We start from the raw sequence: 25,992 nt of genomic DNA on the forward strand, positions 1-25,992 counted from the left end.
CCACTTTGGCCTTCTTCACTGGCACAGTACCTGATACATACGAGGCACTCAGTATATGTTTGCTATTTGGATTAAGTTGAAAAAGTTTACCATCCCAAACGTCTCTACAAATGGCGTATTCAGTGGATGTCAGCTATGCCCGGATGACGTAAGGCAAATCCTGAAGGCAGCCCCTGTCACACCGAATCCCCTGCATAATGGGCAGCTCTGTTGATTAGGATGGTTAGGGGGAAATGTGCTTGTGTGGTCCCCTAAGATTCTTAGAAATGGACACATCACTCATTGCCTACTTTAGTTGTTCCTTAAGAGATGTTACCACCTGTGTGGAAATTTCAAGGTGGTAAATAACAGTCATGCTAGGACCTGGGGCCAAACTGGGATGTGGCACCTGCTCCCAAAGTGCAGTGGCTCCTCGCTCTACTAACAGGTACTAAAAGAGACCTTAAAACTGCACAGACATCTGACACCTGAGTATTCAGATCCATGGTACTTTCAGTCCCTATATTTGTGCCTACTACTTAGATAAGACCCCATGAGGGGTACACATTAACATATGATATATATGTACTTTTCTTAAATGAACTTGGTACCATTCTACAGAATGGAAAAATGAAGCTCACAAGATTGAGGAACTAGGCGGGGATCTCACAGCTAATTAGAAGCAGAACCAAGCGAAAGCTCATTTTTTGGACTCCAATGCTAGCTTTGCTTATACCACTGTATAAGTGAATCTCATAATGAGGAGCAGAAGGGAAAGTACCCATATTTTCCTAAAATACAACCACATGTCACCGCTGATTCTTGGCAGTGAGTCTTTGATTTTTGAATAGCCCTCCCTTGCCTCTTTTTGGTTGGCATCGTCACTTTTTAATGATCTGTAGTAAGGAAAACTCATTTCTACCTAAAAATCTAGTGCTATCTGGAAGCGACCACGAACCATTGGATGGGCCACTTTCTGATGGATTCCCTTCTTTCTGGCAGCCAGGAGAAGAGCTGGAACTGTGCAGGAGGGAAGATTTCACTGTCCATTGCCAGCTGTGGATGAGTCCTGGGGAGGGAGGCCACTGAGAGGACCATCCCCTGAAAGCCAAGGTCAGGCTGGGTGGAGGAGGTACAAAGACGGGCAGCGCTGAGATTTCGCTATCGCGCTGGGAGCCTTTCTCCCATTTATAACTAGTAACTCCGCAAAAATCATTCGTTCAGATCCATTGTCACTTCATTCATGCTACCATTATGAATTGTGTAAAACAAGAGACTTTAAAGGAATTACTTCTGTTTTATTATGTAGCACACCCTACTTTTGAAAAAATACTTAAAATGAAGTTTTTTTTGTGTGTGTCCCAAAATGTATAAATTTAAAAGTAGGAAATTCTTAAGTTCTACTTTAAAGAATGCTTTGGCACTAGCGGAGCAGCTCAGAGGCAGACAAGGTGCTGGCTTAGCAGGCCCAAGGCCCTGGGTTCAATCCCCAGGACTGCCAAAAGGGGGAGGGTTGTGTTAGCCATAAGAAGCCTCAGCATGGAATTCCTCTAAACAATGAAATCCCCCTGGCACACTGCCGGCAATTATTCAATTCAGTGTGCGCAATTTCCCCAATACACAAATCAGGATTCCTGTTAATACAATGCCTGGCAGCAGAGCCTATGTTTCTCATATTTCTGAGCCTACGATTTTACTCTTACAAACCTGTAATGAATTCGCCGGATTACTGTCTTTGTAGCGTATAATAAGACTCCGCTTCTTGGCTAAATGACCGTTAGGGATACTGTGTGCTAACCACAAGGAAATGCAGATTTCCCCTTGAAGGGCCTTCTTCCCTTCAAGTAGGTACCTTCAAGTGGTGCTTTACATATAATTCTAGCTTGCTAAATTTAGGCTGTGGAAAAAGTCCAAAGGGAGACTATTCCACGGGTAACTGTGCAAGAATGTTAATATGTACAGTTAGGGGACACGTCTCACACTCCTGATGTATTTCTCCCTTTCTCTCTCTCTCTTTGCTCTGATACACAACATGTAATTTAGAAAAGTTAAAAACTAACTGAGGCCATGAAGAACTCTGTACCACCAGGACTGCATTTTAAATATTTAATGAGGGATTGGGAGTGTGGCTTACTGGTGGAGCATACACGTAGATGCAAGACCCAGGACTCAGGCCCCAGCACCAGCACACACAAACAAAACCAAACAAATAAACACGTGTTTACTACCTGAGTTATTTCTAAAGTCATGTAGAAGTCAGAACTACTCCTCAAAACTAACCAGAAAGTTATCTGTTTATCTTCATAATCAAGGCAGATTTCTGGGCATCCTCAGCTCACTTACAAAAAGAAGCTCCTGGTAAAAATTAAGAAGCACACTGGTAACTGAAGCTTATATTATGGGCAGATATGTGACAAGGTCAATACAGCAAAACGTCCGTGGCAGAATTCAAGTGGCCCATCCCACACCCTTCCACTCCACAAGGATTAAATCAGTTCTGTTGTTAGTGGGGACCAGAATCTCAGCTCCTGGGCAGCACTCTAGAGGCAGCGCCAGTGCAGAGCCTGGCCTCGGTCGCGTCCATCAGCTTTCCGCCTTCAAAACTCTGAAACCCAGAGCAGGTTTGGAAGGAGACAGCAGTGTAGACCGTGAATGGATTTCTCATTCCTGCAGAAGGATGATGGCTCAGACTCAAATGCAATTTAAATGAAACAAAACAATGATTTCTAGGTTTGAGTTCATGGTAGAGATTCACACTTACAACATAGTATGACAGCCAACAGTAAGTTGCTTGTCCTTTGGCCTTTATACCCCAAGGATTAAAACCTTCTGCGGTTTCTTCCTGATGGGACTTTTTTTCTGAAGATAGGACTCAAATCCTTGCTCTCTAGACCTTCAGCCCATCATGGCAATTTTAATACCTGTTTTGTTTTTCAGCAGAGTCACATTACCCAACAGAGATTTAAATATTGAAGGTGGCAGAGAAAATGACACCCTGAAACATTACAATGGTGCTATTGCATTTTGGAGACTTTTAAAAATTAATACCCAATCTGACATTTACTAAACAAATTTAGTCTTTCCTCTATTTGGACTGGGACTTATCACCCTCTTTCACATCATATCATTTCTTTAATATATTAAAGTCTTCACAAATTTTAACTGTGTAGTTGAGAATGCCAGGCACTTTCCTGAAACAGAATGGACATACATCACATTAAACATTTGGGAATCCAGAGCTGCATCCGTGGGGGCTCACACCACAGTGTGAGTATATACACTTGGTAATTGTGCATCTTTTGAACCATTCATGACATTCGTGTCTCATCAGGAAGAGTCCGAAGCCTCTTGGTGTTCTCAGCAATATTAATGAATATGGGCATGAAAAGAAATGGAAAGGAGAGATGGGTGAGAAGAATGTGCCATGCCAAGGCAGAGGTGAAGACTAGAACAAGCACTGTCACCAAAAACACCCTTCTCCCGATGCTCTGCTGTCCCTTGTTGCCTTTCTCTGCAAAGCCCATGCTGGTTTCTTGCTGAGAGTGTCACATAGCAAAAGAATCAGATGCCACACCATGGGATGCCATACCCTTTTCCTACCGTCTACCCACAAATGAGCAAAGTTTTAAATTTATTTTTTAATGGAGTCCAAGAGAATCCAAGGCTTGGGTGTTAGTATGTTCCATAAATTTGTACACGTTTATGTGTTTATCTGGCCGTCTTGTCCTGTCTCCAATTTGATTACTTCTGTCCCTCTGAACCTTGCTCCTGGCTTCAGTGGAGGACCAGCCTGTGAGCAATATGGTCAGGGACACTGAAGATGGTGGTGGAATAAAAAGTCCAGATTGATTTCATTGTAGGTGGAAAAAACATGACTAAAATGGGGAGGCACAAAATAAAAGGCCTTCATGAGAATGGGAAACGCCCTGGTGGGGCCACAGAGGTGGCACAAGTAAGAACTGATGGGGACAAAAGGAGAATGGGAGGACACAATTCTTCTTGGCTACTGGGAGTTGAACCCAGGGCCTCAGGCAGGCTAGGCAAGTACTCTACAAGACCAGGAAATACGCTTCTTTAAAGAACCCACTGTCTCATACAGTACTACTCAGCCATGAAGGACAGATGAGACTTTAATAGGTAAATGGGTGCCACTTGAGGTAATACTCATAGCGAAATAAATCAGACTCACATGTGTAAACACTACTGATTAATGTGAGAAGCTCAAAGAAAAATAACATATGTTTGTGCATATGCATATAAAAAGTCAGGACAGTTATACTACTGATTTCTCTGAGTTCACCTAAGAAAAAGATCTGTGCTGGTGTTGTTTGGACAATTGAATGCAGATGTCTTGTGCTCTGGGTGAATGGTTTGGGGATGACAATATGCAATGTATGTACCATTGTTGCTCCCCTGATTTGATTATCTTGAAATTCTGGTTTTTTCTTTTTTTTTTAATCCTTGAAATAAAATGGATTTAGGAGGTAAAAAACAAAAAACAAAACAAAACAAAAAACCGTTGTTCCAATCTATGGCAGTCCCTGGTTCTCAAAATTTGCCCAAGGATCTCTGAATTTCTATCCTCCCTGCAGGGACCCATTTTGTGAATGGCAGAGCCACATACTAAGTCATTGCAGGGTTTAAAAAAAAAATAGAGAGGAAAATGGGCTGGGGAATTTAGCACAACAGCATAAGCACCTGCCTGGCAATTGTGAGGTACCGCCCCCCAAAAAAAACAAGCAAAAAGAATGCTATCACAGGGAGCTAAACAATGGCAAGGACACATATCATCTGGCAACTCTGGGGGTTTTGTCTTCATTGTTCGCACAAGCCCAGGAGTTAGTAACACCTCCTACTTCTTGAATTCATCTTCATGGAGAGTCAGCTGCTGCCAAAGCCCCGTGAGCAGTGAAGCTGACAGTGAACTTAGAGCCCCACTCTCTGGGCTCCATTTCTGCCCTGATGCTTAATATCTATGTGTGAACTACTTGTCTTTCTCAACGTCCTGTCACAAATCCAAATTCCAGAAAAGAGATCAAATGATTTTAAGTAGGAAATTGCTTGCTTATCTTCTGACTGACCAGATGGCCTCAGTCTGTCAGTCATCAGTGAGGCTGGAATCCTATTATATAGGGTGTCACCCACTTCCCTTCAATGTTTTCCCCTTTGAAATGCACCGGGGGTGCAAACTCCTCCTTAACTTAAATAGTACTTAAATAGTATACTACAGTGGATTATGAAGTCTGGATACACAAGGGAAAAAAAATTGGCTTGGTGTCCAAATGGTGCCTAGGCTTATTTTTTTTAAAGCCTGATTTAAATAATTTGCTGTATCAAATCCTTTGTTACTGGTTCCACACAGAACTTATCTCAAACTCAGTATGTCCCCATTTCAACTTCCTATGAAGTTATTGGCACTCTGGCCTCTGCCACGCAAGCTTGCTCCCCCAAGAACAGCACTTACGCCATTTCAGCAAAGGCAAGGGCTTTTCTGTTCTCAGCACCTGTCTACAGTGTTCCAGAAATACTGCACTGAGTAAAAAGACCATGCTCATAATGGTGAGTCGGGGACTTACCATTATTTAACCTATGTACCTCTGCTGCCCATTCACTGCTGACCAGCTAAGCAATACTGTTTTTCCCATTTATGTACCCTGTACTACACACATGAGTGATGCACTAGAAATAATGCATTTTCTTTTGTCAGCCCGACCTCAAGATATTGACTTGAAAACTTGTGAAACACTTTATTTCTGGTTTTCTGAGACAAGGTCTGTGTAGTTCAGGCTGGCCTCGAACTCCCTATGTGGCTCAGGCTGGCCTCAGTCTCAGAGATCCTCCCGCCTTAGCCCCAGAGTGCTGGGATTACAGATGTCGCAGGCACATACCACGCCCCACTGAATGTTTAGTTTGCATTTTCATGCAACCATCAATGAATTCAATACAGATGTATTTTCCTTAAAAGAAAGGGAAAATAGGCAGGAGACCTGAAGAAACCAACCTACTGATTTCTGCATTCATGAGGCCACAGCAGGAGCTAGAGAATGGTCTGCATTTTGCTTAGAGAATGCCCCCACCCACACACTAAAGCCTGCTAACAGTAGTACCAGAGTTGATCCTCTCAGTGGAGAGAGATCTGGCCCCAGAAGTTTGTCAGTAGCAACAGGGGTGGGAGTTTTAGGCAGGTTAGAGTGTGAAGAGTCAGGAAGGATCAAGAAAAGCTGCACCTGTGTGTGAAGACAGGTTCTGGTAACACAAGGATCTCCGGGCTGCCCAGCTCAGGTACAAACAGCCCGCTACTCCATGATACCCATGCAGGGATGGGAGGGTCACGGCACCTCTGGGGATGCCAGGACTTGCTCCTGATGGCCTCTGTCATTGCCCTCTGTTCCACTGAGCAGGAGGAAAACAGGGTCTCCCTTCTGCTTTATGATAGCTAAGGAAATCATTCCTGACACTCTTGGCCCATTATCACATTATTGATCCAGCAGCTCCTTCTCAGTACAGAGACAGCAGGGTTGGAGGATGTGTAAGATCTGAGCACACACAACTCTCCCAGACAGATACAGTATGGGCTAGGCTGTGCCAGCTGGTGAGTGACCACTCTCGGGAATCAAAACTGGAAAGATTGGGCTCCTATGGCAGCCACCTAGACCTTGTTAGCAGTAAGGACACTGACATTTACAAGTAGAAATTTATTAGTTCCAAGTTTTAGTGCAATGATGTGCTTGAAAATATTAACTTTCTTCAAAATATTCTAGAAATAAATGAGCCCAGCGATGTTTCTACTGTCCTAAACCATGCTATACAGGTAATGATTACCATTTTAAAAAACTTTTTATTTTGACATGGATCTCTTGTTACGTGCCCAGGCTGATGTCCAACTTCTGAACTCAAGTGCACCTCTCTGCTCAGCCTCCCTAATGCTGGAATTACAGCTGTGCCCCACCACACCTGGCTCACTTTAGAGGCTAAGAACAGAGTGTGGAGGTAACACCTGAGATTCCAGCTACTCGGGAGTCTCAGGCAGGATGGCAACTTTTAGGCCAACTTGGACAACACAGCAAGACCCTGTTCTAACTTTAAAAAAAAATTTAAAAAGGATTATGAATACCTCAGTGTACGTGTGTGGTTTGGGGAGGGCAAAGCAGGAGGCGGCATTAGAGGACTTGGCTCCTTCTATTGTCAGAGTAGCCAACAGGCAAAGCCACAACCACAGGCAAAGTTGGTTAGACAAAACTGTTATTAAATTTAATTTTCCTTAAATACATCTTCTCCCATCTTCTCTCCCCTTCTCGGGAGGAAGGGAAGACTTCCACCCCCTCCATTCTGGGGATCTCACGCGTAAAGCCTGAGATGGTCAGGATGAAGTACAAAATACTATTTACACAGGGGAAGCAGGTATCTGTCTACACTATGAGCTCCAATACCCTTGTCCCCGGCCCCTCTCACTCCTTTAGAAAAAGCCCCTGGGAAACAACTAAGTGTATGACAGGCCTTCCCCTGGAGGGGCTCCCAAACCCCATCACAGAGCAGGAAGCTCTGAGATTAACCAAGGAAGAGGCCGAGGATGGGAAGTAGCACCTCAGGCAGCAGGGGCAGGGATCAGCTCTGCGTCACCTGCAGTCAGCCCGCCTTCGGCCATCGGTTTCACTAGGTCCCATGTAAACATCGACTGTTTCCTTGTAGAGGTCCCTGCTCTCCATGCCCAGTGGCGGCGCCGGCTCCTCAGTCTTCCCTTCCATCCCTTCCAGCCTTCCCATGGAGGCAGGGAGGGAAGCGGAGGTTGTAGGTAACTCGGGACAGGCTGTCCTTTTAGTGGGAACGTTGGGGCGAGGTGAGGTGGCTCAGTGTCCATGGCCAGGTAGGGTCAAGGCCCCCAGCAGGGACAAGGCAGGGAGATGACCTGCACCAGGGCACAGAAATACTGGCTGGGTGAGATCATGGGTACTGCGTGACAGGGATGGCTTCGGGAGGCAGAAAGACGGGGCAGGTCTGGCTCGGGTCTCGCCCTCAGAGTGGGACACTGGCCCTGTGCCACCCTCCCCTTCAGGTCAATGTGACCATCACCACCCACCAATCTCCCTGTTCATGTGGCTGTGAGAGGGACCAGGCACCCACAGGGCAGGAGGTCTTCTCCACATCCTGGCACAGCAGCGGAGCTCACACCAGCTCGTCCAGTAAGATCCCGATGCTCTGTGTGGCTTCGGTGGGGCCTGAGATGGGCTTGTTGCACATGGGGCAGACGCAGCGGACCTCCAGCCATTTCACCAGACACCTGGGAACAAAGCGTCGTTATCTCTGGCCAGGGCCCCGGGCTGCTCCAGCTGCCTCCAAGCGCCCAGCTGCGACACTCTGAACAAGAACATCCCTATGCTTGCCCCAGCCTCTCCCCTCTGGCTGACTTGGTCTCCAGACAGGATGGAGTCTAGGGCATCAATGGCCAGTGGTAGATGGGAGGTGGCAGGGACTGGAAGGTTCTGGAAGACGCTCCCTGACTGACTCTCCAACGGGCAGCCCTGACCACATCCCCACATACTTGCGGTGGAAGGTGTGCTGGCACGGGAGCACACCGAGCTCGTCCTTCCCTTTAAAGTCCTCCAGACACACAGCACAGGTCTGCTGTGGAGAGAGAAGCACCTGTGAGTGGTCACTGGTGCCCATCCACCCACCCACCTGAACAGCCACTCTCTGGCTCTAGCCAGGGCCAGTAAGCTCCAGTCCAGTCTCCTCTGTTAGAAAAATGTAGCCTACTTTACAAAACTGCATCAATGGTGTGGTAGCCATGAACTATAGGTTGCTGCTCAAATGTAAATTAACCAAAGGAAAACTTTATAAATTTAGTTCCTGCCCTGCGAGAGTTACAATTTTCTTTTCTTTACTATTATGAAGGCTTATTTAACAAAAATGTAGTGTGATGTAGTAAGGCATGGTGGCTAACTCAGGCGGCTGAAGGAGGAGGATTCCAAGTTCAAGGCCACTCCGGACTATGTAGTGAGTTCAAGTCCAACCTAGACTATGGAGCAGGACCTTGTCTCAAAAACCAAAGGGTGGAGGGTTGCACTAGAAGTGTAGGTCAATAAAGTGTGTGCTCAGCGTATGTGAGCCCAGATTTCCAGCCCTAGCATGAGACAGGAGGCGAGTGGAGAGAGGAAAAGAAAAAAAAACCATGCCTTTTGGAGACAGGACATGAATTTCTCTGCCAAACAGCACCTACATTCCTGCCAAGACCTCCCATGTATTATTCTTTATGTAACCACTCCCTGGCTCTGTCCTGGAGGCCGAGGGTGGTGAGCTCCACACATTCGTGTGTCACAAGATTCACAAATGGGCCAAATCTGCCTGGTGTTCCTCGGACATGTAATCTACACAATAACTTCTTGAGCATAATCATTCTCAATTCAGCAGGAGTGGGCTTTGCTGCAGGGTTAACTTGGTTCGATTGCTCTGAAATGGAATCCATGGCCTCCCGTGGAAGCCACATTGCACATGCCTCGTAGCTACACAGCTGCCGGTCCCCAAGGGGGATGGTGCCGACACACAGCACTCCTGTTATCATGGAACTTTCCATTCATGGCGCTGCTCTGCGAGAATGGCTTTAACTCTTGCTTGCCTAATATGTGGGGACATTCAATCAGTAAGAGCTAGAAATAAGGAAGAATGCGGTTGCTTGTATCCTTAAATCCAGGCTGAGGTCCCTTATGGGGTTGTTTTTTGAGACAGGGTCTTGCTACGTAGTACAGGCCACTCGAACTCTCTCCTCCTGCCTCAGCCTCCAGAGTCCTGGGATTAAAGGGATATGCGCTACTGTATCTGTTCAGCTAAATTTTTGCTGCAGAGAAAGGCTTGCCGCATGTAACAGTGGACATCAAAAACAAGAATAAAATGAGGCCATATGTAGACAGCCTCATGCTTGGTGATTCTTGGGACGCCCCCTGTCTCCCCACCCCCAACGCTTTTAGCAGGGACGTCTTCGGAAGCCCAGGGAGATGACCAGTGTAGGTGGGAAAGGATCAAAAAAGGACTCGTGAAAAGTCAGAGTCGAGCAGACCCAAGGAACTGGCACACGTGTGGTGGAGAGTGGATGAGGGTTACAAGAGTCACACTGGCCAGGGGGCACTAGTCAGACCCAGGGTGTGCGGACAGGTATGTACCTGGGCAAAAGGACCCGATTTCCTTTAATGAGAAAGCAGGCCTCAGGAGCTGGCTGCAGAGGAACCTAACTGCAGGGGCCTGCAGCAGGCAGTAGGGTGGTCATCCCTCCCTTAAAGACTATGCATGGCGGGTCCGGGGCCAGGAGTTACCCCTCACCCAAGCCCTCCTGTGATCCCTTTGTTTCCTGCTGGAGCCAGGTCCAAAAATGACAAATTCTATGTAATGACTTCTTCTGGGAAGAGTCCCTTTTACTTAGCCAAAGAAGATTCAGAGGCAGGGACAAGACAGACTCTCATAAATGGCCCAAGGTCTGAGAGCTGGACAGGCCCTGGCTGCCTTACCTACTGGGGCCTCCCACGCTGTCCCTGGCCACTTACCCCATAGAGCTGTAACTTCTTGGCATCGCCTTTAAGCACCACCTGGGGAGCAAAGAGGAGCTCAGAGTCTGAAAGCATCAACCACAGGGCAGGTTCCAGGGGAGGAGGGTGGGGGTGAGTGACCGACTCCTGAAGGGAGCCCTGCCCAGCACAGAGTAGGGCTGACCGGGGACAGGGAGAGGAGCTGGCCTCAGACAGGTCAGAGGGGAGGCCACGGGGACCCTGGTAGGGAAGCCTAGACTTGTCTGGCACCCCACCACGGTAGCGGGCAAAGGAGCAGGCATCAGGGAAAGAGGAGGCACTTTACCTCCTTATAGCCATATCGTTCACCCTGAGCCTGGTTCCGGAGTTTGCTGGGGGAAGAAGAAGGGAGGAGAACAGGTTACTTCACCGTTGCATGAACAGCTGTCAAAGCAGGCAGGCTTGGCAGGCTGCTTGGGCATTCTTCTCAGGGCAGGAGACATGCTTGGCCTCAAAGCATTCTGGGGCCTGGTTCAGACCCAGGGGCCACCTGGAGCTGGCTAAGGACTAAGACTCTTGCTGAGTGACTGCCAGGTCCCATACACAGCTGGGACTGCTCCAGCAGGTCACTCTGAATAGCTTGTTTGCTCTCCCTGTACCTTCCCGACAGGTAAATTCCTTCAGGCATCCAAACAGGGTAGATGGTCAGCATGCTTACTGTGGGTATAGTTACGACAGGTATTCCTAAAAGGGACAGTTCCATTAGGCCAGGACGTCGGGCTAAGCAGGTCTCTGATGACCCTGTGGAATTTTCCATCTGGAGAACACAAGTATTCAGGAACCAAAGCACACACTTCCTTTTGCTGCCAGACGAACCACACAGGCGATACCTTCCTGATTTTCTTGTTTTCAGCAGGCTGGCAGCCTGCATGTCGCCTGCCTCTCTCTCCATACCCAAAAACACAGTATGTTGTTACTGACAGCAACAGTCGAGTGTTCATCAGGTACTTGCTCTGTGACATGTAGACACCAACACAGTCAAATGTGCTCTCATCGATTCTACCAGTTTAAAAGAAGGAGGTATTTTCCTCTGCAGATGAAAAAAATGCAGCCCAGGGAGATCAGGCCATTTGCTGCAACCTTCACAGAGCTCACTGGCAGCAGTGTCTCCATGGGAATAAAAGCCAGTGTGATTCAAGAGCTTGTCCTCTTTACCACCAAACATGACCTGTGCCCGCAAACACAGTCCTGGGAATGTAACTATCTTGGGTCATACCTACGTTTCATTAAATCTATGTCTCTCTGAAGGGCTTATGATTTTGTGTCTGTCTATTTCAGAGAAGACTTACTCTGAATTTGGCGGCTCTCTCTCTTCCTCTCCCTTTGCTCCCCGCAGCAGTGGGGGCTGAATCTAGGCTCCTCACACTGACTGAGCTACACCCCTGTGATTTTTTTTCTTTTCTGGCTATAAATTGAACCCAGGGTTTCATGCATGTCAAACCCACTCTACCACTGAGCTGTACCCACCACATCTCCAACACAGGCCTGGGTTTTGGAAGAAAACATCTAAAAGCCATATAATTAGAAAAGGAGCAGATTGGGGACCAAATCCAGCTCACTGACTACCTGCTTTCCTAGGGTTCACAAAATAAAAACGGTTTTTATTCGTCAATGTTTAAAAACGGAAGTAAAGAACATGTCATAAAAATGAACTAACAATAACAAAAGAAAGTATCTTATGACAAAAATACAGAGCTGGGGTCTAGAGGTGTAGCTGACAGGTACAGTGCCTCCCTAGCATGCTTAAGGCCTTAGTATCTGCACCACTAGAGAAAAAATCCAACTAGACTGTTGATTACATGTGACTAGCACAGAGCTGTGCTCAGCTTCTGCCCTACACATTGTGCACTATGGGACGAGCTGGGCGGTTGTGACAGAGCCCTCATGACCCGCACAGCCTTGACTATTTACCATCTGACCTTGTTCGGAAGAAATGAGAGCATAAGCTGCACACCCAGGACAGCCGCCAAGCGCCCGGCTGCAGGAGGGCCTGAGGATGACCCTGGCACTGAAGGAGCTCACCCTGACTCTGGCTTGGGTAAGCAGCAGGGCAGAAGGCACAGCCAGCTGAGCGAGACGCAGTACAGGGCGGCAAGAACTGCCTGCCAGCTCCTCACCCTTCCGGACAAGAAGTCACGCGACCACAGGCTGTCCCTGGCGCCTTGCAGAAGCCTGTCCAGGTGGACTCCTGCCAGAACCTCGGGGCTGGGCAGCGCCACAGCCACTGCCCCTTCCCTTCCCCTCGCCCTATGCTTTCTGCTTATGGCAGGGTTGGGCTAATGGCCTAACCAGGACTCCCGCTGTCCCATGAGTAACTTAGCAGGGTTATTCCTCCTTGCCCTGAAGAGACCTGCAACATATATGTGCATCTCTTCCTGCCTGCAAGGGACAGGAACAGGGGAGGACACAGTGAAAGCTCGAGTGAGCTGCCTGTGCTGACTGACACCAAGTGGGGACCTTTTGTGGGACAAAGACACCGCTGCACCATTATGAAGCACAAGCAACACAAATAAGGAAGTGGTAAAGAGCCTGTTGTGTGTGTGTGTGTGTGTGTGTGCGCGCGTGTGCGCACTGCAGTTGTAGCAATTATGTTAGATGAACCTTGCCTCTGAGCTATATCCTTTTGGGGGCAGGGGCTGGGACAGAGTCCCACTGTATACTCTGGGCTGGCCTTAAACTTGCCTCCTGCCTCAGCCTCCGGAGTTCCTGTGTGCACCGCTGTGTCTGGTTGCTACCTGTCACATGTTTTGAGCTCTGTCTGGTGGAACAGAGATATCATACATCTTTTGAGGCACAACCGCCTCCCCTACAGTGTGGTTACACTTGTGTGGGCTGTGCTGCGCCTCTGTGATTATAGCACCTTGGGGACCCTCATGCTTCTTGCCTGGCTGTCTCCCTTCCATGGTCTCACCTGGGGAGTCCTCCAGAGTACTGAGGAGCACTCCAGATGACAGTGTCAGAGCTGCACCTTTGTCTTGCATGAAGAATTCAGCTTAGGAAAGATTAGATCATGATGAAATGGGGCCCAAAAAAAGGTTGCAAGGAAAACAGCAAAAAAGCTAAAACCCCAGGTTTTCGTAATCCCAGCTGGGCGCAGAGCGCCAGCCACTTAGGACAGGTGGCCTTCTCAGTTGTTGGCTCAGCAAAGCAACTAAAAATACTCTGATTTCAATGAGGCCATTTCTAGCCACTGCCAGCGGGCTCTCCTTTTCCTCTTTTCCCTTTTAGAACAAACAATAATGCAGCCAGATCCTAAAGATAATCGTTCCTTTCCTGCCTATTTGTACTTCGCCAGCCCCTCCGTCCTGTGCAGGGCAGAGGTCAGCTCTGAGGGGAGGAGAAGGAGAGAGGGGCAGCTGGCCTCAGCTGGGAGCTCACCAGGTCAGGAGCAGCAGTCATGGGTCTATTTTGGCTGAGGAGGAAACCAAGAAGCAGAGAAAGGAAGTGGCTTCTGTGCTTGTGTGTCTTTCTATATATAGGCATACATTCCACACACCACCACCCCGTCGCTGGGACTCTCCAGGCTGAGCTGGCTTTGTACAGGCAGCAGGACAGAGAGCAGGGTGACAAAGGGACAGATTACCGCAGAAGGGATGGGGATGCCAAGCAGCATCCACTGGGGAGCTTTTAGCATCAACACTGCTCTGTTCTTTTACCCCAGGGTAAATAAAGAAAAACCAGCCAGTGATACACACACCCCCAGCCTGTCCTCAGCAGGACCCCCAAGCCCAGCCTTTGTGGAGCAGATACAGATTCCGTCCGCTAAGGCTCCTCCACTTCCCAAACTAGGATGAAGACTTGCAGAAGGCAAACGCATGTAAGGGATCTGCAGAACCAAGGCCACCTCAGGGTCTGTCTCCATGGACAGCTTTGGGCAAAGCCTTGATAGTCGGAGCATGAATGTCCTCATTTATACAGAGGAGTCACAGTGAAGCTGGAGGATTGCACAGAAAACGAAGTGAGCTAAATGGTTTACAAAACGCTGACCACCATGCCTGGCACACAGGAAAGTCCTTGGCAAAGAGGAGCTGAAAACCTAAGGCCGTGCCAAGCAGCACAGTTAGGAGACAAATCTGGGTCTGGCGTGCGCACACTAAGTGAATGAGTATGTGTATGAGAGACAGAGAGAAAGAGACACAGAGACAGAGACAGGGAGACAGAGAGAGAGAAAAGAGGCCAAACAGAGTTGATTTTGCAGTTTCTTCCCATCCTCATCCTAGGTAATTCCCTAGTGTTTGGTGGTATGTGTCCACTTTTAGCTTTCTGGGAAATGAGTGAATTGCATGATATGGGAATTATAGAGAAAGGTCAGAGTGCTTAGAAGTGTTTGAAGGAGAAAACTTAGGGTTCAGGGAAATGGAAAGGAAGGGAAGGGAAGGGAAGGAGAGATCCTAAAAGTCAACCCTCTTGCCCACTTAATAGTTAAATGCAAATTTCATACTCAGCTGTTCAAGAGGGAAAATAAAGCATGAATTTCTCTGCATAGGTCCCAGTTCCAGGAACTCTTTTGCAAAGTTCTGAGAAAGAAGCGGCTCAAGGTAGCCAGCTAGGACTTGGAGCAAAGCCCAGAAGAGTGTCTCCTTCCTGGAGGAAGCTCTTTCAGGTTTAGACACACAAATGTCTGATTCCTCTCTACTGCATCCTAGCTAAAGCACTCACCTGGCAGGGCATCTCAGTAGGGATCCCAGATTCCTCTGCCTTAATCTTCTGAAGAGGTTTGATGGATCCTAGCCTAGACCCCAGATGATGCTCACCCATGCATTTGGTAACACGCGGGGTGGGGAAGAAGACAGTATCAGCATGGCTTCAAGGACTAGGTGTTACCATGTGCTACTGGCCAGGGAAATTCAACGCTTCCTGACACAAGGGACAGTCCCACACCACTAAACATCATCACCACCAACATACATCCCAGGTACGAACAATACTACTTGTATTTCCACTCTAAGCACCAATCGTGCCTAAAAATTTTTGTAGAAAACAGCCACCAGTTCCCATGTCCTTCAATGGGAGGAAGAGAAAACAGTTCCTGGAGCCTGGTTGTCTCTGCTGAGTTCATGTTCTTCCCTGGATCACTAAGCAATTAAAAATAAGTGATACCTTTTTATTCCACTCTCAAAAAATAAGAGCTATAATGGAAGAGGACATAAAAAGAATTAGGATGTGTTGAGGTGTGTTCCTGTGACATACGCAAACATGCATATATATTTATTTATTTAGAACAAGAGCTTACAAGGCAAACAGACAAATATTTCACTATATTAGCTTGCAAATATCAGCATCTAGAAAGCTGATGACAAGATTTCCCACGAAGGCATAGAAAGAAGCCACTGATGCCTACCCATTCCTGGCCGCCCAAGGGGTATGACTGAGCATCAGAGAGGGACAGTTGGGAATCACCAGCCAGAGTACCTGAGCCAGGCAGCAATCCTAGGCAACCCCAGAATAACTGGCCAAGAAGAGATGGGACTGTGACCTTCTGTGCTTGGGATAACTTGATAAGTTGATATAAATAGAATTGCCAAGTCCCAAAGAGGCAGAGAAGGGCAGGCCAAGCCATGTCCTCTCGGCAGTGCTTTGGCATGAAGGGTAGTATCTACCCCAGGCTCCTCCCTCCTTGACATATTTCCCCAGCTCGGTCAGTGTCCACCAACCTGATGAAATAGCAGCAGAAGATGAGGCTGAGCATGAACACAAAGATGCCTGTGCCGAAGATGACCATATAGATGTTGAGCGGGAGGTCTTGGAAACTGATGGGTGGCATTGAGCAGGACTTGTTGGTGCTAACCAGTCCCAGGCCACAGAAACACCCTGCAAAGAGAGAGGAAGAACATTAGAAATTTAGCACTGGGGCTGATGACATAGTGTTTCAGCGGGAATGGCAGGCTCTGAGCTCCACTCTACACTCAGAGGCTTGGGCTGATATCTCAGATCTAACTCTTACTCTATGTTATTTTGGGCAAATTATTTAACCAGTCTGCAAAGTGGAACAACACATGAAGTACTCAAAGGGACCAAGGACTCAGGCAATGAGCAGAAAATGCAAAACCCTGCTCAACCTAGTAGAAAACCACAGAGTGTAGTCACAAACCGAACAGACTTAGGTGAGAAAGTGTATTATTGGGTTTTAACCCATCTTTCTTGATGAGCTGTGATGACCTCTAAGAAGTTACTCCTCTCAGCAGCACTTTGTCACAGGAAAATGAGCAAAATTTAGGAGGGTATAGGAAACAGGCTCCATGAAATTGCAAAGATAATTTGTCACTATGAAGCCACTTGCTCCAGAAGACCAGTTGCACCAGGACTGCAATAGAAACTGTTCACTTCCCAAGCAGACTGGCCCTCCGGAAAGCAGTGGTGGAGCGGGGGGCAGGCGGCACAGTGTCCCTTACTGGTCAGCTGCTCCTTTCTACTCAAAGCCCACAGTGGCACTGGCAGCTCCCCAGGGGCTGCCTGTTAGAAATGCAGAATCACAGGCCCATGTCAGACTCAATGGCTCAGGATGGACATCCCAAATAAACCTTTGGACGATGGCTCTGCACAGCTGGAGAAGCACTGGCCAGCCACCAGACACTTCCCTTCTCGCAGGCCTGGGGACAGATTCTGACTGAACTGCAGTGGTCATCGCCCCTTCGCCAGGAGTCGGTATTGGGGCTGGTATGGGACCAAGTACTGGGCAAGGGAACAAAGAGAAGGTCTGCTTAAAAAGGTTTCTCATTGTTGTGTCTCCCAAGAAGCCTAGAAGGATGGTAGCCAGTTGCTGCTGAGAGGGAAGAAGCTTATTGGAAGGCAAGGCTCAGGATGGCAGTGGGAAAGGACAGGATAAAACCTTGATTAAACAGAATGCACTGTATACACTGCAACCCAACCATGCTTGGGTGCCACCAACTTAACCTTTTTAGTTATTTTTAAGCAGATCGGGTCTTGTTGGGTCACCCAGTCTGGCCTGGAACTCCTGGGCTTGAGGGATCTTTGTGTCTTAGACTTTTATGTAGCAGGGACCACAAGGACATGCTCGCCTTCTAATTACCTCTTGTAATGCTACAGTAAAATATTACTTTCCCACCTACAAGAGAAAGATTCAGTCATTAAATGACCCGCCCACAGCCAAGCACCTGTGAAGAAGTTCTAGCTCCAAAAGTTTCTCTGCACTCAGGCTCTGGGTTCTAAGCACTCCTCTTACCCTTGGGTAGGAGCCAGGACCATTAAAACAGACCATAAAGTGCTACCTGATAATTACACGTGCTTCCATAGCTCAGCAGAAGCCCGCCGGGGCGCCTGAAATCAACTCTCGAAGGGTGAATGTCACTCTAGCTAGTCCCTCACATCTGATTGGCCACCGTGCCAGAATTCCTTCAGGTCTTTTTCACACTGTCTCATTTGATGGCTACAAACCTATTCCACGCTCATCACCTAGTCCCGTTTCCCACTGAACCATCGCTGTCGCTGGTTCTTTCTCTCACGTACCCCACGTGCTCGACACAACCTCCCATGCTGTGTATCACGGGCTTTGCACACTCACGTCTGGCTTCAAGTTGTCCTGAATGTGCTAGCAGTTGCCGCACATGCCCCTACTCGGCGTCCCTGGCACTATGCCACGCGCTTTGTTTGGTTTTTTTTTTTTTTTTTTTTTTTTTTTGTCTTTTTCATTTTTATCGGTACCGGGGATTGAACTCATGACCGCCTACTTGGAAGGCAGGTGCCACTCTTATTTTCTTTTTGTGGCACTGGGGACTGCAGCCAGGGTCTTCACATGGAGCTTCAGGCTCTTGGTTAATTTTGAGTCAGAGCCTTACTAAGTCAGGCAGGCTGAACTTAAAACTTGCAAACCTTTTGCTTCGGCCACCAAAGTGCTGGGACTACAGGAAGCTACCACGACGCCTGGCTCCTCACTATTTTTGGCCCAGTTTTTTTCCCTTTTGCTTGCACACCTTTGTTCATCCAGCCTTGTGTAGGACTCCCCAGGCCTGGTCTTGGCGATAGTCTAGGGCACCTCCCCTTCCCCTATTCCGGCACTCACCACCTGTATCACTCACTCGGCCTCTTGATCATTCAGTATCTTCCAGTGACTGGGTGCCCCGAGTGTCGGCTTAACTTGACTCACTATGCTAGTATTAAACACTAGCATAGACACTATGGATGAGAAAGCACATAAGAATGACTGGATGACCCGATCATGTAGGAAAGAAAAGGGATGTGAAGCTCTGCAGCTTGGAAAGTGAAATATCAAGCCTGGCAGGGTGGTGCACACCTTGGTACCAGAACTCAGGAAGCTGAGGCAAAAGCATTGCAAATTAAAGGCCAGCCTGGACTGCAGAGTGAGATCCTCTCTCAAAGAAAGAAAGACAAAAGAAAGCGCAAAAGAAAGGCACTATGGTAGAAACGTGTCTATCCTGAGAACAAAATTTGTCACCAAGCGCATACATGCTAACAAGCCTGTACACCTTGGGATCCGAAGCTGCCAAGCTGGACTGCTGCATCTTCCACAGGGTCTAGGCTTGCGTTTGGCTTGCTCAGTAACTACTGAACTGATAACTCCCCACTTTCTCAAAACAACCTGGGCCCCTTGGCAAATGCTCCTCCTTTAAAGAAAGAAGACTGATGTTTGGGAAAGCTGCCCTCAGCTAATAAATCACCAGTCAACTAACATGTATTGTTGAAGATCGGCTTTATGTACTGACCTAGACATTGGGGAGAGGCAGAAAACAAAGGAAATTCTTGTTCCAAAAGACTTTTTGAGTAAGGGGGAAATTAAAGAAATAATTAGCTACTAGATTTGTGCCCATCAGGAAGGTCTGGCTTCTGGGCGCCCGTCAGGGTTAGAAAGTAAGTTACTTTCACCTCCCCTTCCCACTCAAATATTTACTCTCTGTGGACCAAAAGGAGATCAATATTCCATGAAGGCCTTAAGCTGGACCAACTAAAGAGCCAAGCTTTAAGCCGGGTGTGAGAGCCACAACTATAATCCCAGTACTTGGGATGCTGAGGCAGGAGGGTTACCTTGAGTTTAAGGCCAGCTTGAGGTTCATGGTGAGTTCAAGGCCAGCCTGAAGTGTACAGTAAGACCCTGTGAGAGGAGGGGGAGGAGGACGAGGACGAGGAGGAGAGGAACAAAAACAATAGCAACAACAAGAAAAAACAGCCATCCTTCAGTCTTCACTGGTACAGGGCTCAGGACCTCCCTTCTGGAAAACTGCATCCTCAGGGCCATTGAGGTCTTTTCCCCCCACCCCACCAACAGCAACATCTGTTGCTTTAAAGACTATACCCCCTCACCCCCTATTGCCTTAGCTCTTCCATGAATGGGATCCTGATATATTTTGGGTTCCAAAGAATCTCCTTTTGCTTCCTGTTCAGGAACCTCCAGAACTGTGGCAGCTACTACTGCAGGTGGCCTGTACCCAGCTCATGCTGCCACCCTTTCCTGTTCCACAGAGGCTTCCCCTGGGGCTCTGGGACTCATCCAGGCAGCCTGGGACTCCAGGGCAGGGAGTGGGGTGGGTGGGAGGTGCTTCACAGTTAAGGGGAGACTGTCCTGTGCACTGCCTGTATGCCCTTTATTCAAAATGCTTCGACCAGAATGTTTCAGAGTTTTTCCTTTAAATTTTGGAATATTTGCATATTCATAATGGCAGTGGAGCCCAAATCTTAATATGAAATTCATTTATATTTCTTTTTTCTTTTTTGTACCGGGGGATTGAACTCACGACCTTGAGTTTGCCAAACAGGCACTTATGCCGCTGAGCTAAACCCCCAGCTCTTCATTTATATTATATTTCATGCACACCTGATTCTTGCAGCCTGAAGGCAATTTTGTACACTACTTTAAATAATTTTGGGCACAAAACAGTCTCATGGTCCATATTCTGGAATTTTTGCTTATGGTATCAGGTCAACACTTCAAAAAGTTTCAGACTTGGTTTAGACTTTGGACTTGATGATTAAGGATGCTCAACCTGTACTACTAAAGAGAAATGGGGGAAAAAGTACAAAAGCTAACAGTGGAGTTATTCCTTTAAAACTTGTAAGGACGCAAAATACCAGCCGCACATAACACGGACTCCAGACATTTTCCAACGGGATTGGGAAAGGATCGCCTCCTCCCTTGAACTCAAGCCAAGGGATGGAGCTGCAGGTGAGTATGGGGGGGGGGGCTGGGAGGCACGCTTAGCAAAAGCAAGGCCCTGGCTTCAGAACTGCAGAGGAAAAGGAGAAAAAGTGAAAGCCAAAGCAGCGAGACTTCCGGGAGTCTTAAGTTTCATACCAAAAGAAGTCCAGTGTTACTGGCCGAGGCAGTCTCCTCGGGTCTCGGCCCATTGTCTCACCAACCCACGAAACCTTGACATCAGAGTGTCTCACCAGGCTGGCAGCTTGCGAGCAGAATGACGTCAGAGAAGGGCCGGCCAAGAAAGCCCAGCGGATCTGGGAACTGCCCCTCCTTCCCCGCCACCCGGAGTCTTTCCCAGATGCTGGGGTGCACCGTCCTTCCTCAACCCCCTCTGTCGCCCCCTCGCCCACATTACCGCCTATCACACTCAGAGCAGTGCACTTTCAGGAAACTGGACCCGACCAGCAGAAGGAGGAAGACGGGGGATGGAGGACATTCATACACAGACAGCCCAAACCCTGCTTTAACACAAAAAGCCTCTTGAAATAATTAACCCAAGATCTGGCAGGAGGCTCCTCTCAAGAACGGACCCCCTCGCCGCGAGCCGGCCTGCCAGCGGCTCCCCAGCTCCCTCCCAAGCCACCCTTCTCTAAACTCTCCGAGCCTCCCAAGGTTCTGAAACGCCGGGTTCCGAAGGTGTCCTCTTCAGGTAGCTCAGATGAGAAGTCTGGACCCCAGTGGAATCCGTATCACCTGACCGGCTAAAAAGCCTCAGGTGAGCGAATTTGACTTTGGAGCACCTCCAGGCAGGCGGGGGCTGTGCTGCGGGGCAGGGCTGGGGTGGGGGGCCGCGTGGAGCTGCGGCCACCTCCCGGGCTCCGGAAGAGCCCCCGAGCTCCTGCCCAGCCAGCCCCACACCCCAAGGATAGACGCGCACAGAGATACCTGCAAGGTTCTAAATCCAACAAAGAGAGGAGACGCAGCCCGCGCCCCGCCCCGCACGCGGCACTGTATCCGCGCTCAACCCGCCGCAAAGTTTCAGGCCGGGGAACTTGAGCTCCCTCTAGGAGATCCCAGCCCGGGCGCGGATACTTCTCCTCCGACCAGCACAACAAAGGCCTGAGTCGGAGCGCACAAAGGCGCGGGGCGCGGGGCGCGGGGAGCGGAGCCGAAGCGCCACACGAAGGCCGGGACCCCCCGCCCCGCGCCCCGGTCCGCCGCGCCGTGGGACCCGCGGGCCGCAGCCCGCGATGGCCTCGAGTCCCGCGCGACGCCGCCGAGACACCGGGCTGAGGGCGCCAGCCCGCCGCGGGACTCACCGTTGCACCACTGGAAGGGGTGCATCCAGGACGCTGCGGCGGCTCCTCGGGGAGAAGCGCAGGTGTGAGTGCGGCCGGCCGGCGGGTGCGCGCAGGAGGGGTCGGCGCCCAGAGCCGCGCCCGCGGTTCCCCGCGCGTCCGAGTGTGGAGCAGGGAGCGCGGCGAGGCCGGCGTGCAGGGCAGCAGACCGGGAAGCGGAGGGAACGAAGGGCAGAAAGTCTCCCAGAGCGAAGAGCGCCGCGGAGCAAGCGCGCAGGGCCGGGCGCGGAGCTCGGGGGCAGCGGGCGGGGTCCCACGGCGCGAGGCGTGGAGCGGAGCGGAGCGGAGCGCAGGTCGCAACTCTGACACCGCGGCGCACGCCCCCTCCCTAAGACTGCCCCGAGACCCCGCCCCGCGCCCGGCGCCGCCCCGCTCCGGGCTCCGCCGCGTGGGGGAGCGTCTCGCCGCGGCCCGCCCCCCGCCTTCCGGCCTCGGCAGCGCGGGGTGCGGGAGATCGACGCCCCGAAGGGGGCCGGTGGGGGCGGGACGGCCCGAGCCCGGTGGGCCCCAGCCCCGGGTCTGCTCCACTGGCGTTCCCATAGGCCCCCCAGGAGCAGGTACCGGGGAGGGCGGGGACTTGGTCTTGGCGGCGGCCCACACCTTGGGGCGTGCAGGAATTTACTAACTTATCACTTTTGGTCCGCGCCTTATTTGCAAAATAAGGAACTCGGGCTGAAGTTTAAGGCGGATGACTTGTGTTCTGAGGTCCTGGGGAGCAGAATTGATCCTGGAAACTGGAGATGTCACTGCCTTTAAGCACAGGCTTTTGAGACTGGCCCCGCGTAGGTGTTGAATGAACAATGGTTGGAAGGCTGAATCGCACCCTTCTCCGTCCAGTTCTCCTCTTGCCTGTTTCTGCCTATTCACTTTCTGTTTTAAAAGAAAGTATTTAGCCGGGCGTGGTGGTGCACACCTTTAATCTCGGCTTTTGGGAGGCATGAGGCAGGAGGTTTCCTCTGCAAATTCTAGGCCAGCCAGGGCTTCATAATGGGTTCAAGGCCAGACTTGATTACATGGCAACACCTGATCTCAATGCAAAGAAAAAAAAAGTAATCGCCCCAAGTCCATTACATGCCTAGCACCGGAAACAGCAGGTTTTGGTTTTCCTGGGGCTTCAGGGCGTGAGAACACCAACAAACAAGCAAACAAAGTTTTGATCTTCTGGGTGAGCCTTTTTTCTCCTTATCCAACCTGTTAATGGGTGGTGAATACTTTCAGGGAATTCCTGATGCCTAAATAAGCACATGCAAATGAGTGCCTTGGCATTTTAGAGTACCAGGATTTCCCAGCACTCCGGAGGTTGAGGCAGGAGGATCATAGCGCGTTGGAGACCAACCTGGGCTACAAAGTGAGATCAAGGCCAGTTTGAACTGCATCGTGAAACCCTGTCTCAAAAAGACGAAAAAACAAAAAAACTGATTTGGTATCAAATGTCTTGATCAACTGCAGAGAACTGGTGGGAATAACCCCGACCCTATCTGTGGGGATTTGCTTCCAGGACCCCCAAGGATACCGCAGTGTTCACATGCACAAGTCCCTTATATGAAATGGATTGGCGTTTGCATAAAAGTTTTGTGCATTCCCTTTTGCTTTACCTCTCACCTCCCCCAGATATTTGCATAACCATAAATAGGGAGGGCCAGCTTACTGTAACTGGTTGACTTAAAAGGATTGCTGTTCTTTTTGAGCTAGTCTGGGCATCGGAAATAGATCTAACTCCTTATTTCTGAATTGGACAATTCGAGAACCCATGAGAAAAGAATCTCTCTGATGATAGGTCGATATCCAGGCATGAGCCTGGAGATTCTGACTTAGTAATTAAAAGATGGGCCCCAGAAATCTCCACTTAGGTACACCTTGTCCTCCCACATTCTTGTGTAATTGAGAGGAATAACAACCTGATTTTCTCTAGTAGATGCATTTCTCTAGTAGATCTTTCTAATGTATCATTTCCCCAGAGTGACCCTCTCCTGGACATTCTGCTGTTACTTAGGATGGGCTTCAAAACTTTCATCCTCCTGCCTCACCCTCCAGAGTAGCTGGGATCCTAGGTGTGCCCCACTGTGCCTGGCCAGTGAATCTTTCTAAAACATGAATCTGAACACGTATTTCCTTTGCTGAATAACTTTTACTGGCTTCTGGTGTTGGTAGCATAAAGTGTGGCATTCAGAACATTTCGGTCGAGCTTTTGCTGGTCGTCCCAGGCCTCTCTTGCCCCACGCACTATTCATCAGTCACAAAGCTGTCCCTGTTGCTCTCGTTCCTTGAATATAGCATATTCTTTCTCAACTGTAATTTTGTGTATGCTGTTTCTTCTATTTGGAATGTCCATCCTCCTTCTGTGTCTGACAAACGTTTTGTAGGCTTCAGCTAAAAAGTTGCCATTTCTGGGGCTTACTGTCATCACCTTTCCCTCTCCATTTCCATTTTAACACTGCAGGAACAAAGTCACATGTTACACGATTCTAAAGATGAGAGTGTGATTTCCTGAGTAATGCCTTCCCAAGCCCTCCTTGTAGAAGAGATTTCAGGGGCATGGGCCACTTTCATAATTCAGTACAAGTTTTGGTAGTTTGTGTTTGGGGATGCCTGTGTACAAATAACCAGGCAATTTCAGCTGCATTCTAAGTCGAGTGTACAGGTTGAAAAACTACAGTGTTCTGTTTGACATTCTGGAAAAGGCAAAACTATGAAGATAGTAAAAAGATCAATCAGCAGTTGCTATAGGCTGGTGAGAGCCAGCGATGAAACTCCATAGGATACTACAATGGTAGATGTATGTCACGACATATTCGTCTAAACCAGTGAAATGTCCCACATCAAGAGCAAACTCTAATGTATACTATGGACTTTGGGTGGTACTGATGTGTTTATCAACTATTACAAATGTACCACTTCAACAGGGGACCTCCATAGCGGGGACAGTTATGCATGTGTAGGAACAAGAGGACAGGAATTCCCTGTGATTTCCTCCCACTTACGCTGTGAACCTAAAACTTTTGATAAAATCTAGTCTATTAAATTTTAAAGTGTGACTGATGGTTACTTATATGGTTCTTCTTATTCACTGGTTCAGGGGGAGGTGTGACACTCACCTTGATTGTATTAGGGCTTTCCTGCTAAGGGCCTCTCGTGCCAAACTGTGACAGAGGAAGATTCTCTGGAGGAAAAATTGGCCGGATGTGTGGAAGATCTTCCCATCCCACTCCCCTGTGTGCTAAAGGGAGCCTGGTTGGGAAGACACTGAAAGGTGGGAATTGTAGAGGTTTTTACTGAGACAGAGCTGGTCATTTGGGATGGTGGATGTTTCCGGTCACAACTACACAGACCATGACTACTGTCATTGGACAGAATGTTATGTAATATTTTATGTGTTATGCCTGACATTTCAAGCATCCAGTAAACTCTCCTGGAGGACCAAAGAAGACAGTGGTTTGGAAAAATGACTAAATCCCTTCCTAACCGTCTATCCTCAGGCCTCCTGGCCACCATGCCTCCAATGATAGCTTGGATGGGAGATAATAGATTGGAGGAAGGGCTTTAGTCTTGGGCATCTTTGAACAGGATGAACAGCGTTTAGACTGAGGGATAGTACTGAAGGCAAGTTGATTTCTCGTATCATGTTAATCCAGTTTCAATTATGTCACCTTCAACTCCTTCAGAGAGATGATGGGTCCTATGCCCCTCAGTGAAGAAGTCAGGAAGACAAGTTTGGTTTTTTTGGTTGAAGAAACTGAAACAAATAAAAATGATGGATGACATATTCAGACCCCTTGAGGAAGCTGAAGAAGAGGGTGTTTTTAGAGTTGAGTCTATAAATCTTCCACAGAAAACACTCAAAATAATACCGAAGCTCCGGACTAATACAGGGAGCAATGGAAGTCTTCACTGCCTTGGTCCCACTCCAACATCCTCTCATACACCCAACTGGCCACTCGCTTTGAGGCCTTTGACAATGGTAAAGCAGCGATTTGGGGAGCGACACCACGTCTGA

At 48.8% G+C, this 25,992-nt stretch overlaps 1 protein-coding gene across 5 annotated transcripts; it reads right to left on the minus strand.

Annotated features, from left to right (window-relative positions):
• Positions 1-7,204: 7,204 nt before the first annotated feature.
• Positions 7,205-22,338, minus strand: Rnf122 (ring finger protein 122). Of its 5 annotated transcripts, none has more exons than XM_063240083.1 (6): positions 21,960-22,338; positions 16,187-16,343; positions 10,819-10,864; positions 10,512-10,553; positions 8,519-8,598; positions 7,205-8,257 (listed from the first exon to the last, which is right to left on the minus strand). In XM_063240083.1, the coding sequence occupies exons 1-6, from the start codon at positions 21,982-21,984 to the stop codon at positions 8,143-8,145; spliced, it is 465 nt and encodes a 154-aa protein (XP_063096153.1). In that variant the 5' UTR covers positions 21,985-22,338; the 3' UTR covers positions 7,205-8,142. The 5 variants fall into 5 exon arrangements, with proteins under 5 accessions (XP_063096153.1, XP_063096152.1, XP_063096155.1 ...); XM_063240082.1 differs by having other exon boundaries at positions 8,519-8,601; positions 21,960-22,332; XM_063240085.1 differs by lacking the exon at positions 21,960-22,338 and adding an exon at positions 20,797-21,553 and having other exon boundaries at positions 8,519-8,601.
• Positions 22,339-25,992: the final 3,654 nt, after the last annotated feature.

Source organism: Cavia porcellus, unplaced genomic scaffold, assembly GCF_034190915.1.
Source record: "Cavia porcellus strain 051 isolate PalLab524CR breed Dunkin Hartley unplaced genomic scaffold, mCavPor4.1 scaffold_29, whole genome shotgun sequence".
NCBI lineage: Eukaryota > Metazoa > Chordata > Mammalia > Rodentia > Caviidae > Cavia > Cavia porcellus.